The following is a 13453-nucleotide window of genomic DNA, read 5'->3' on the forward strand; positions in this document are numbered from 1 at the left end:
TCTCATTGGTCAGTCGTTTCACCAAGCACGTGAGAATCATTGAACCTGGATTTGTGTTTATAATTTCCTACCTGTCCTACCTCACAGCAGAGATGCTTTCCCTTTCTGCTATCCTTGCGTAAGTCTCCTTTTATTACTGTTTGTAATAAAGGGGCTGAGAAGGGAATATGGTTTTTAAAAACATTGAAAATAAAGACCTAAACTATATAGGACAACTATAGAATATGACACTCATGAAGCTTATGCTGAATATTACTCTCTTCACACTGCAGTAGATTACAGTTTGCAAATAATATCATTCAGCCTTTAAAAGTAATTTAAGTTTTCCGCTATCTGCTGTGCAACATGAGAAGTTCCTTTGCAAAGTACAGACTTGACTTTTTCCTCATTGTGTTTAATAACACTTCAATAACTAACAGTTGTCCATTTGTATTGACGTATTTCCCTATAATTTGTAGTTAAAACAATATTTTTCTAAGTCATTATGTGAATGTCCATTATTTGCTGGTCTCACTATCATGACTGACCTGTTGAGGTTTGCCTGAATCTTGCCTGTTTTGGCTTGATTACCTCTGTATCTTTCTTCTTTTAGTATTCATTGATTCCTGGCAACCTGTCTTCTCAGGTTTTTTTGTATTGTTTGTAGATGCTACAATGAGTATAGTCAAGATCTGAAAATATTACTGCAAACAGATAATTGGTTTAAGATTATGTCTAATGTAAACAAGATTTAAAATTTTGCATGTAAAGCAGTATGTAAGTTGAAGATATTTAAGGTTTGTTATAATTTACTGAATTGCTGTCTTCAGACCTCCTGGGGTCACCTCAGGATGAATGTTTGAGATATGCTTTTTACCTAGATTAGACTCCGCAATGGCTTCTGAGTGTATTTTTTCTTAGGAATTAGTGGTGGGTTTTTTCTCTATGTGACATGCAGATGGAAATAATATTAAATGTTACAACAAATATTTTCTGAACAATTGCTTCTTTTTTTTTCTAGGATAACTTTCTGTGGCATCTGCTGTCAGAAATATGTTAAGGCCAACATATCTGAGCAATCTTCTACGACTGTAAGGTATACCATGAAAATGATGGCCAGTGGAGCAGAAACAATCATCTTCATGTTCCTGGGAATTTCAGCTGTAAATCCAGATATCTGGACTTGGAATACAGCTTTTATTCTGTTGACTCTGGTCTTCATTTCAGTATATAGAGTGATTGGTAAGGGAGTGATCTTCTTCCTGTCCTTGCATCGTATTATTGATGCAATCACACATACTTTTGCAAAAAAAAACAACTAACAAAACAAAAAAACCCACCCAATCAGCAAACAGACAAAAAGAGTTGTTAATTTTAAATTATTCCATTTATTTTAGTTGAACTTATGGTTGCTTTTGGGTTAGGAGGGTGTATCTCTACAGTAAGATTCATCGTATGCTGAAAATATACTAGGATTTCACTTCTGATGCCATGTGAGGACATGACTAGCCCAGGGGCTAACCTTTGTTGACCTAGCATATGGTATTGGCAAAATCTCCTGATGAAATGGACTTTGTTCTTTGACTTGCAGCCTAACAAAAGACGTGAGTCCTGCCAGCCATCTCTTTCCTTCAGCTCTTTCAATTTGGTAATAAAGAGATTGTCTTAAGCTAATTTTATGGTTAACCTCAGGTTTGAGACACACAGTGATGTAAGACCATACATAATTACACTGTAGGTTCTCTGGCTTAAGAAATAATTCTTGGGCACTGGTGAAAAACTGAGTAAATAAGACTGTGACAGGTAGGGATTACTTACTGTCAGTTTACTGGGTTTATGTAAGTTTGCAAACATTTCAAAATACCAGTGACAATTTGCTCAGCTACGTAGTTCTGTTATTTAATCACCATTTTGTGAAACAGCAAAGGGGCTAAAAACAAGAAAAAGGCATAGAATGCAGTACTTCTTGAGAGTAACACACACGGTGATTTAGTGTGTGTGCTTACCTCTAGGAATAAATTAAACAGGTTTATTTGCCTGTTTGTCTTGAATTATATTAAAATAAAAGATAGCACATCTAGCTAGCTGGCAGTTTTCCTAGACTCTGTATACTTATTCTGTCTAGAGAATCCTGGGCTGAATGAAGGGCCTAATCCCATGTCCTCCTTTCTAAATAGTCTGTAACCATTGTTCTTTTAGCCACCTAAGTAACTGCTGATGTGTGTGAGCTGTTTAAACAAGTTTTCAGTATCTTGACTTTGTCAGTTGTATACCCGGAATGAGCGGTTAACAATCTTATAACAAGTGTAATCAATCATTAAATAGTAAAAATTGAGCAGTAACAATATACATCCATTAAAGAAATTGAGCTTAGACATTGATAAATTACTAAAGAACTGATGAAATTTAGCCTTACCTAATTCCAGCTCTCATAGGCTAATAGGAGTCAGAATAAATTAATTTTTGAGGTCCCCTCCACCAGAGGCCTTGCTTACAGTGATATACACAAGGCACTCTTCCTTAAGCACAACTTTGAAGTTCTCTAAAATGAGAAATCTCGCTTTTGCACTGGCTAACAGTCCTGGCTTGCTGCTGTGTGACACATATGCTGTGCTACTTTCAGGAGCAGTGAAGCTGTTTTCCTTCTGTATGGTGGGAGTTCTGGGAGACATTGTGACTTCTAGAGCTTTAGGTCTCTTACAGAAGGCAGCATCTCACCTCTAGTCCTGAAGACAGCGTTAGCATAACTACACAACCCTCCATAAGATGATGACACAAATGTAATTTTGAGTGTTTTGTAAAGAGTGCCACACTTACTACTTAAATCAACGTTGTTTCAGTCTGTTCCTCATTCCACTAAAAGATGCTATGCCTATCATTGGCTATGGTGCTAGCAATTCTGTTCTTTCTCAAATGCGAAATTCAAAGGTCAGCACATAGCAGAATTTCACCTGTAGTGCCTGTGCCAGAGGACAGCACTCTCAGAAGACCTGCTGGCTCACAGTAGAAGCTTCATCTAATTCCTCTGGCTAAACATAAATAAGAAGGTACCAAGCAGGCCTGCCCTCCTTGGCAGTGTAGCAATACAGAGGGAGGAGTAAATAGTGTAGAGAACTTGTTAGGGAAGCAAACTAGGGGTACCATTTCTGTTACACACGGTTGGGACATTGACATTTCATAAGGGCATTTCTAGACATACTGGCATTTGTTTTTTACAGGTGTAGCTTTACAGACATGGATTCTCAACCACTACAGAATGGTCCAGTTGGAGATAATAGACCAGGTGGTGATGTCATATGGTGGACTACGTGGAGCGGTTGCTTTTGCTCTGGTTGTACTTCTGGATGTGGACAAAGTGAAAGAGAAAAACCTGTTTGTCAGCACAACTATAATTGTTGTGTTTTTTACTGTTATTTTCCAGGTAATTCAACATCTTAAGCACAGTTCTTGCAAGGAGAAGGCATTCCCCAGAAGTACTGAACGCTTAAAGCAGTTCTTAGCCGAAGGTTGCATATTGTTTCAATGAACTGAAAACATAATTGAATTTATAATTTTAGTAACAAAGATCCTATTTTATGTTTTCATATGGCACCACAAGGGACAAAACACAATTTGCTCTGTGCTAAAAATGTTCAGTCTTAGCTGCTTGGTATTAATAGTGCTCATGTTAGTATCTGATTAAACATCCTTCACCTAATGTGAGTAACTATGGAGAACAGTCTCTTTTACGGGCAAATACAGTCATTAAGCTGATCTACCTAAGCCTAAGTCCTTGTTTTAAAATATAACAGTAAGCAGTGGAACATATTTATCATCCAAACAAAACAGTGCTTTCCAGCTGACAAAAACCCCATTAATTTAAATGAAGATATGTCAGTATATACCAGCTTGGAATATTTTCTCAAATTTAACATATAAAGTTTAATTGTGGTCACAAATTCCTGATAAGTGCATAAAATACCACATTCAGCGGTATAGGAAACACTTTAACCCTTCCACTACCATATTTTTCTTATAGAAGACTTTTTTCTACTGGTTGATGTCTTTTCAAACATTTGTAACAGGAGCTGAGGGTACTGCATCCTTTTATCTTCTAAAGGGGACAGAGATCAGCAGAGGAAGTATGAGAATCACCATAAAACATACAAAAATACTCTATTTGTCTTGAGCAATGACCAGCTGGAGAAAAGTCTAAGATAATTCCAAAGTATTTTTAACATATTTCAATCCTTAGGGACTGACTATCAAGCCCTTGGTACAGTGGCTGAAAGTGAAGAAAACTGAACACAGAGAGCCAAAACTGAATGAGAAACTTCATGGAAGAGTAAGAGATTTTAAACAAAATTATATCTTTTGGATATTTACAGAGTGTTTTACGAGAAAAAAAATCATTAGAGAAAATTTATTTTTGAAAGGGAGGGGAGAATCAAATTTCAAGTGCAAAATCTTTCAAAGATTTCAGAAGTTATCCGTAGGCTGTAATTTATCTTGGGGTTGAGTCCTGTGAGGAAATACTCAACTGAAGATTCTGGTCTTTCACTTGGGAATTCAGTGGGGCTGACAGTACTGGGGAAACAGCACAGCTGGAATATGCTTCTTTCTCTTCATCTAAAAGAGGAAGACGTTTGATTGAAGGTCACTAGGGCAAAGCATGTGGAAGTAAGATTGTATTTCCTCCTTAAATTTTGTTTGTTTATAGAGTAGATATGAAAGTAGACTTTGTAGCTTGCATGTCAGATAGAAAGGTAGCTGCTGCCCAGTGCAGATGCTAATTATATACTGAAATTCCAGATTAAAAGTGATAGGTTTAATTCAGTGTGAATGCTGTGCATGTCTGCATTTCTTTAACCCTTTAAAAGATTTTGAAACATGATGTCTTCCAATTCACTTTCACACAGTGTTGTAAAGTTTTAATTCAGTAAAAGAGAACATATGTTTACAATATAGGTTAAAGGACAGTAGACTATAAGACACGTCTTTCATGGCCTTTTTTAATTCATAAATTTTGCAGATTTACACAGCTATCCTGCATTGAGTATTTTTACACATTCTTGTATGAGCTTCTGATCTAGTCTGTTTTCACATTGAAGGTTACCTGAAGTGACAGACAGGGTTTTTTTCTGAGGAATCTTTTTTCATACTACTGAATAAATCCATTATGATTTTGTTATCCAGCAGTTCAAATTTGCATTTCTGTTCAAATATTTTACTATTGGAAAATCAGGATTCTTCCCCCTGGTGAAGAAATACAGTCTGTCTACATTTATGGGATATACATGTCAGTTAATACTGCAGGCTGAGCAGTAATGTTAATCCTAACACTTTGTAAAGTTGTTTGTACTGATTTACCACTTACTAGAATATTCCAGCAGATATTGCCTGAGAAGCACAGTGCTCTGAACACTGCAATTTATACAGTTCTAGAAGTACTGTCTGTTCTCAGGGAGTAGGAGGGAGACAACTTATTTATAATATCATTTTCTCCACTTCCATGTCAGATGTCTCCTGAGGCAGTAATTAATGTTATATTCAGGAATAATCCAAATCATCCATGTTGTTCTAAACCTTGCATGCTGCATATTCTACAGTAATCACTCTGATGTTCAGAGGAAAAAAAAAAAGGCAAAATTCTACCTGCAGCTGCCTTGATTTGAATTAACAGTTATAAACCTCAGGATTTCTATCAGTCATCTAATATATCCAGTATGGAATTTTGCCCTAGATATCAGGAGGATGATGCCTACTTCTGCTCTAAGGGAAGTATGGATTCCTGGAAAGGCTAAAAAGAAACACTAGGGCCATTTTTAACTGATTTAATCAGTGACACTAATAGTGGCTGATGTACTTCATAGGGCAGAAATGCAAGTGATAAAAAGAGTTGATAGAGTCTTAAAACTGAATGCTAATATGGGAGCTTAAGTACCTTCTTGCTGAGACCCTTTTAATTAAAAAATAGTTATTGAATTTGTAAAGAAATGGTTAGAAAGCTCACGCCTTTTGAAGAAAAGCATATAGTAGTTAGTATTTCTGTAAATGGGAAAAAATCTGCTTAGTAGCTATAAAATTATTCTACATCATCACATGGTCTATTGTGACATAAACTGAGCTATTTTCTAATTATGCCTTTTATTTCTGTAAAGATATTGATTCCACTTTCACTTTCCTAGGCCTTTGATCACATACTTTCTGCTATAGAAGACATTTCTGGACAAATTGGACATAATTATCTGAGAGACAAGTAAGTAGTAACTAACTTGGAATGTTGAAATACTGCTAGGAAATATCGTCTGTAAGTCATGACTTTTTAAGACTGTGAGTTTAGGAACAGCAAGGATGTCAAATGTAGTTTTAAAAGTTACATGCTAAAAGTACTAGAAATACAGCAAATGTGAAAATATTTTCTTTTTGTCTCCTACAACTACAATATTTTGTGTTACTTTCACAGTTCAGATTAGGCTTTTGCAAATGCCTCAGTTCACATCCAGGGATCAGCTTCTCTCAAGATTCGAAAACTGGCCATTTGCACAAGATTTGACCTAGAATATGAATGTTGGTCCATCTCTGTAATACTCCATTTCATGAGCATTATTTGTGTGTGAAAACACTAAAAAACTTCAACTATGGCTGTGCTAGTTGTTTATCCTATTTCTACAAAGGATGTGTTCAGCAACACTGAAAGCAATGGCAGTGGGTGCTTTGAAACTACTCTGATAGTTTAAGCCTATTAGTCTGAAAGCAATAATCAAAATTATGGATAATTTCCAACCCTCTCTGTTTATAGTTGATTCTCCTTGAGAGAAGAAAAACTACTCAGCTGAAAGATACAGACACTATTTTCTTTAAAGTACACCACTGTGATGGGCAGACTTCCATAATCTAGGTAAATAAATGTGAATTAAAAAAGGGCCATTAAAACTGGACATATTTTAAAGTGTTATTTAAAGTTAACAAGTTCTTCTCTTCCTGGAGTTAGGTCATTTCATAGGTGCAAACAGTCACATTCTGACCTGCTAATGTCCTGCTGACTCAACATGTCAACTCCAACCCAAAAGCCATGTGGTTGTGTTAGCTTTCTGCAGAGCACTCTCCTAACCTTTGCTGAGAAGCTGAGTGTATTAGCTGAGGTTTAGCATTATGCTCATACAACTCCTGGACTGGAGCTAGATTGTATCTGAGCTCAACTAGAAATGCTCACCTGTCTGTACCCCATTATAGGGACAGTCTCCTCCATATCCTTTTGCTCTTTTTCATTTATGCACTGAAGAATTTTCATGAGGCATCCTGAGTAAACTAATCCTTCGGTTCACTTTTGGGGAATGAATTTCAGCAGGCAATAATACAGGGGAATACATTCCCAGTTTTGAAATACTGTTGTGAAGATGGAACTAAATATTTTTAAAGTGGCAGATTAGAGTCTGACTTCTTAGATGTCAGAAAGTAATCTCCTTGAGTAACAAGAGAAGGAGTAGCTTAATGTAGATTCATGGCTGGGTGTGTGGTTTGATGTCTAATGTATTTTGAATGAAGCCACCTTAAGTCTGCTTCTTTTGGACTATACATACATGAAAGTGCTGCTTCCTCAGAGACATGTCAGTCCCTAGCACCCTCACTGATGTGCTCAGGTGCAACAGCCTGAATTTGAAACTGCTTGCCAGATGTTCTGGCTAAAGAAGAGGAACAGTTATCAATTCTGTGAATAATGTTTAACAACAAAATGGTTTCAACAATCTGAAGAAAAACTCATAAACTCAAAATAGCTATTTGGCAAGAGGAAGAGATTTATTTTGAATAATAGTTCCCAAAGTTGTTTCATGCCTTTTAGAGAAAATTGTGAGAATAAAAGTAAAGCAGCCTTTATCTTCTGGAGCCTAAATATGAAATGGCAGCTATCCTACTATCAGACAAGCTTGGAAGTGTAAATGACAGAAAATACACATCACTTCTATCCCCCAGAGTACATAAATGGCTTGAATGAGGCCCTCTGTAAGAGCTTTTGGAAGGGCACTGTTGTGAACCTATTTTCTAGGATGGTTGTCCTACAATACAGCTGGAGAAAAACTGATTCCCTTTCTACAGGAAAGAAAATTAAACTTTTAGAATGAAGCTATTAAATATAACAGTGCATACTCAGAAGTGGAAAAATAAGGAAGCATGATCTCCCAGAGTATAAAATGTCCTAGTGCCTCTGAAATGGGATACTGTAATTATAGCACTCTTTCTGTTGTAGTAGTGTTTGTTAAGTGAACCTATTACATGCTTTGTGGCAGCTGCATAACTCTGTAGCAGGCTTTTCCTTAACTTTATTTAAATGCTAATTTAAAGCTTTCTTTAAAAACTTCAAAACACAAAACCTTCACATTGACATGTTCACCATTTTTTAAAAGTGCTTAGCTCACAAAAATATAATTTATGCTAAATTAAAAATGCTGTGAAACTAAAATTGCTTGTTGCCATTAACACCATTTGTTTAAATTATCAGGTGGTCCAATTTTGATAGGAAATTCCTCAGTAAAGTACTGATGAGAAGGTCTGCTCAAAAATCAAGAGACCAGATCCTTAATGTTTTCCATGAACTCAACTTGAAGGATGCAATTAGCTATGTGGCTGAGGTACTTATGAATACTTATTGTAGTTTTTTTACATTTATAATATGACCTAAAGGTGATATATTGCAAAAGACATCTAAAAGAAAACTATTTTCATTTCTGTACTACTTTTTTTTTCCTAAATGTGTTTTGAGTATCAATATCACTTGTTTGAGTGGATGTTGTTCGGTGTTATACCTGATTGCCAAGTGCGAGTTTATTGTACTTATGTCAGTGTACTTTTCTGTTGTATTATGAATAACTTTGTTTCTATATTCATTGCATGAAAGAATACTGTAATTTCAAAGGGATCAGGCAAACCACTGTCTTTCTAAATGTGTCAACAGAGACTTGCTCGTGCTGAACACTGATTCTAAGTGATGACAAGTCTGGTTCACTTTCAAATCGTGTGGATACATGGCCAAAGTAGTGGACTGCTATAATCTCATTCTGCCAGACCACAGTAATACAAAAAAAATTGGAAAGGGTAACTTCAATTCAATGGAATAGTAACACCCACAATTAAAAAAATTTTTGAAAATTATTTACAACCAAGCAGACTGCTTCCAATGAAACACAGATTTTCAAAGACCAAATTCAGAAAATAAGATGAAATTCAGACATGATGTTACTATGAAAAATGTGGAGTGGTTCACAAGATAAGAAAATACTTCCTTTTGAGATTTTGTAAATTACCCATTCAGGTTCCAGACTATTTGAGCTCAAGACCTAATTTTCTTTCTCATGGTGCTTTCTGGGTCACACCTCAGAGGAAGAAAGTTATATAATGACTTTGATGTTGATGGGTGTGAATCTCATGTTTGGGTTCACTGCTGAATCTACTCAGTAGGTTCATTGCAGTATTTTTCCCTCTTCAACATATGCGAAGGGCTCTGTAGATCACTACGGCTTGCAGATTTAGCTCCATAATCTTTATCCAGTAATGTATTGAATACCATATATTAATGTGAGATTAAGTTAGGTAATTAAATTTTTAGGAGATTTACCTTTTTTGTTATACCTTAGTACAGCTGATCACACAAGGAAACTGACTTTTGCTACCATAGTCCAAACACTATTTGTGTATTTTGTGTCTTACAGACAATTCTATTAGCAGATCTCTACTGATCTGGTAATAATAGACAAAGACATTAAAAGTTCTCCAAGTTCTTGTCCTGGTTTAAGCCCAGCAGGCAACTGAGCACCACACAGCTGCGTGCTCACTCCTCCCCCCAACCCCAGTGGGATGAGGAGGAGAAAATATAACAAAAAGCCTGTGGGTCAAGACAAGGACAGAGAGGGATCACTCAACAGTTATGTTCAGGGGCAAAAAAAAGAGACTCAAGTTGGGAAAAACCCAAAACAATGTAATTTGTTACCAGTAAAATCAGAGCAGAATAATGGGACATACAAACAGATCTTAAAATCAACATCTTCCCCGACCCCTCCCTTGATCCACATCCCAGTGATGTGTTGAGACGTAAGAATCTGAATAGATATCACTATTTACTAGGTTTGCAATGTGGTACAAAGTAAAAGGTCCATTCTTGAAAGATCTGTGAAAAGAAAACAGTTAGACTGTAAAAGTGTGAGGATATAATTTCCAACTAGATTGAGGCTTAAGAAATGGCTCACCTTCTCAAAATCAATTTACAAGAGTGGAATAATTTTGTTCATTGGGATAACATCTCTCAACATGAAGAAACCGTAAAACCAAAAAATGGTTTCTATTTGTTACCTAAATATAACTTCCTCCCTGCTTCTCGTGACATTTGCATACAGCAGCCTCACAAATTATACACATTTTCTGGTATGCGTTTTGCCCTAGTTTTTGAAAGTTGTAATATGTCTTCTGTCTTTCTGCGGCCAGGGAGAACGTAGAGGTTCCTTGGCATTTATACGCTCTCCAAGTACAGACAACATGGTAAATGTGGATTTCAGCACCCCACTCCCAAGTACTGTGGAAAGCTCTGTCTCTTATTTACTGTAAGTAATGTGGACTGATTGTGTGTGTATGTGGTGAGGTTGTATGTTTGTGCTATACATGAGGAAATGGAAACAGTGTTATAAATTTTGGAAAATGCAAATTACAGGGGCTTCATTCATACTTTTTAGAACTTCTATTTTTGCATTTTACACATTAACAAGTTTTTGCAGTAAAGGCTGGTAAGATGAAGCAGACATCCATTTTAGAGTTGTTTCATGTGCCTCTTGTTCACCAACTGCTACATACAGGCCAAGACGTCATTTCTCTATCTGGTCTAGAAAAGGTCAGAAGAGAGGCAAGGAAAAAAACTGCTTCTTCCTTGACTTTCAGGATTCTTTCATCGAACAGACTGTTTGTCATGTAAATGGAGAAATTAATGATACACCCACCTGAAAGACAAAAGACAATAATCTTTTCACATTTCTCTTTAGTTATTTGCTTACTAATTTTCGTTTGGCAGACTTCGACTTTTCCTTTTTTTTTTTCTTTTAAACTTTGTTTTCATTTCTCCTTCCTGTTGCCCATTTTCATGTTTTATCTTCTTCTTCAGCAGTTACTGATTTTTAAAATTGTTTTTTGTATATTTTATTCTTCTTCAGGAGAGAAAAAGCTGGACCAGTTTGCCTTGACATGCAAGCTTTGGAGCAGAGAAGGAAAAGTATCCGAGACACAGAAGACACAGTTGCTCATCACACCCTACAACAATACCTGTATAAACCCAGGCAGGAGGTGAGAGCAGAAGGCTGGCATTGGACTGTTTTCCAGTCTAAAATTAGGAGGCATTAGGAACCAAAACTTGGGGGTGAAACTCAAAAGGAAAGAACCCAACTGCAAAATCTCCACTCTTGAGAAAGATAGGCTCTTTGTCTATATTCTTCCTCATTTATGAACATGCCTTATTAACAGAACTTGTGCCTTTGATTTCACTGGGACCTGGGAAAGGCTGGTTCTGAAGCAGGATTAAATGGAGTGTATCAACTGCAGTGATTCATTCACTTACAGGAAAAGGCTTAGTTTGAATGACAGTCACTCTTATGTACTTAAAATTCCTGTACTTATACTTACTTCATAGTGAAGAAAAAGAGAAACAGGAGTTGCATTAATGCCTTCAGACTAATCTTTCATTCTTTTTTATAGAGTTGTTTACATTTGCATGACACTGATTGAATGCATTGATTCAGGGCTTCCAGTTATATCTGTAAATAAATTAATATTGTCTTCCCTTCCTGGCCACAGCACAAACACCTGTACAGTCGACATGAGATCATGCACAATGAAGATGAGAAACAAGACAAGGAGATTTTCCACAGGACAATGAGGAAGCGCCTAGAATCTTTCAAGAGTACCAAACTAGGGATAAACCATCCCAAGAAGCTCAATAAAATCCACAAGCGAGATCGGGGCCAAAAAAGGGTAAAACACTTGCATGAGGACCCAGACGCAGTCACCTATTATACAGACTAAGGAGTGGGGAGGATAGGGAGGGTTCTGACGGGTCCAATGTCCTGCATTTATCTCTGTCCTATAGAACTTCGTGAACTTAAAGGGCCTAAACAATAAGAGATTAAACAATCAGATAACTCAAGGGGAATCTTCTCACATGCTTTTTTTCTCTATGCTTTGAGATCCTTCTGAGTGACAGATTTTTTGATCACTTGGAAAAAAACAGACCTTGAGCCATGCTACAACACTGTGGAGAGATGTTGCAGGGTAGACACAGCAGGGTAACACTATAGCATAAAGCATTCCACAAAATTGGCATGAAACTAAGACAGAACATACTGCATACAAAGAGCCTAAGTTCCTTTCTTTTCCTGCAGTGAGTATAAATGTAGGGGGAAACTAATGACATCCATATTGAGCCACAAGCAAAGAGTACAACAGATTTCAGGGTTCTGCTGATGAATTTGTGATTTCAAAGGATGTCACTGCCATTGCTATCTAATGACAGTAGTGATTTTGGTAACTTTGTTTTCTTTCAGCGAAACAGCAGTGTCATACCAAATGGAAAAATACCTTCAGAAAACCCAGTACAAGATTTTACTTTGAAGGAAAAAGGTAAAAAGAACTCATAGACCAGTTTAATTAACTACATTTTAGCAGCTACATTGTCAGTGAAGCATTACTGAAAAATTTCATTATATGCAACAATGAAGATGGTATTAAAAAGGGACTTCTAGTCATAATTCATAACTTAGAGTGGGAATCTTCTCCGTGCTTAAATGCAGTGTCTTGGTGATTTAGAAATTGTTTTATCCTAGGCAACTGGATGACAAACCAAATTTTAAAAAACCTTCTTACTTACATTTCTAAAATACCACATTTAAATTTTGAAAACAAAAAAATGCAGTGGCTACAATGGAGATTAACTTTCCACTTCCTTTTAGATAAGCTGCCCAGAGCAACTTTTGCTAACATATTTTCAAGTCACTGCTCAGAACAGTAGTTGAGATGACATTCTGATCTGAGTTAAGGTCCATTTGTTTAGAAAGGTCTGAATCAGAGCTGACACTAAGAAGCACCTTAGAACTCAAGGAGAGTGTAGCTTTGAAAGGAACACGTAGTCAGAGGCCAGCTTCAGCACTAATTCACCCTTCACGCACAAATCTGACACACAGGTCAGCCTTCAAAGTGTAATCTGAAGCTGACTGGCCTAGGGAGTATTGATAGCAAAAGCTGGTTTTGCGCATAAAGCAAATTCTTTCGTCTCATGTTTTAGCTGTCTTTTGAGTCAGTCATAGCAAGACATGATGGACACTAATATGCTTGTTCACAGAATCACAGAATATTAGGAGTTAGAAGTTGAAAGATCATCTGTCCAACCCCCTTGAGAGATCATCCAGTCCGACCTCCCTTCAGGATCACCTAGACTAGATTACACAGGAACGCGTCCAGGCGGGTT

At 36.7% G+C, this 13453-nt stretch overlaps 1 protein-coding gene across 1 annotated transcript in view; it reads left to right on the forward strand.

Moving 5' to 3' along the window:
* SLC9A3 (solute carrier family 9, subfamily A (NHE3, cation proton antiporter 3), member 3) overlaps positions 1 to 12609 on the forward strand; it is a gene marked incomplete at both ends in the record, with an annotated part of 12695 nt that extends 86 nt beyond the window's left edge. Inside the window, 10 exons of the mRNA XM_010191803.1 lie at positions 1 to 118; positions 1001 to 1221; positions 3198 to 3400; positions 4214 to 4303; positions 6147 to 6217; positions 8459 to 8588; positions 10435 to 10550; positions 11151 to 11280; positions 11788 to 11964; positions 12534 to 12609. Of these exons, the coding sequence (XP_010190105.1) occupies positions 1 to 118; positions 1001 to 1221; positions 3198 to 3400; positions 4214 to 4303; positions 6147 to 6217; positions 8459 to 8588; positions 10435 to 10550; positions 11151 to 11280; positions 11788 to 11964; positions 12534 to 12609 (1332 nt within the window). The remainder of the gene's footprint in view (positions 119 to 1000; positions 1222 to 3197; positions 3401 to 4213; positions 4304 to 6146; positions 6218 to 8458; positions 8589 to 10434; positions 10551 to 11150; positions 11281 to 11787; positions 11965 to 12533) is intronic.
* Between the last annotated feature and the right edge of the window lie 844 nt (positions 12610 to 13453).

The sequence above is a fragment of the Mesitornis unicolor genome, unplaced genomic scaffold (genome assembly GCF_000695765.1).
Source record: "Mesitornis unicolor isolate BGI_N332 unplaced genomic scaffold, ASM69576v1 scaffold10809, whole genome shotgun sequence".
Lineage (NCBI taxonomy): Eukaryota > Metazoa > Chordata > Aves > Mesitornithiformes > Mesitornithidae > Mesitornis > Mesitornis unicolor.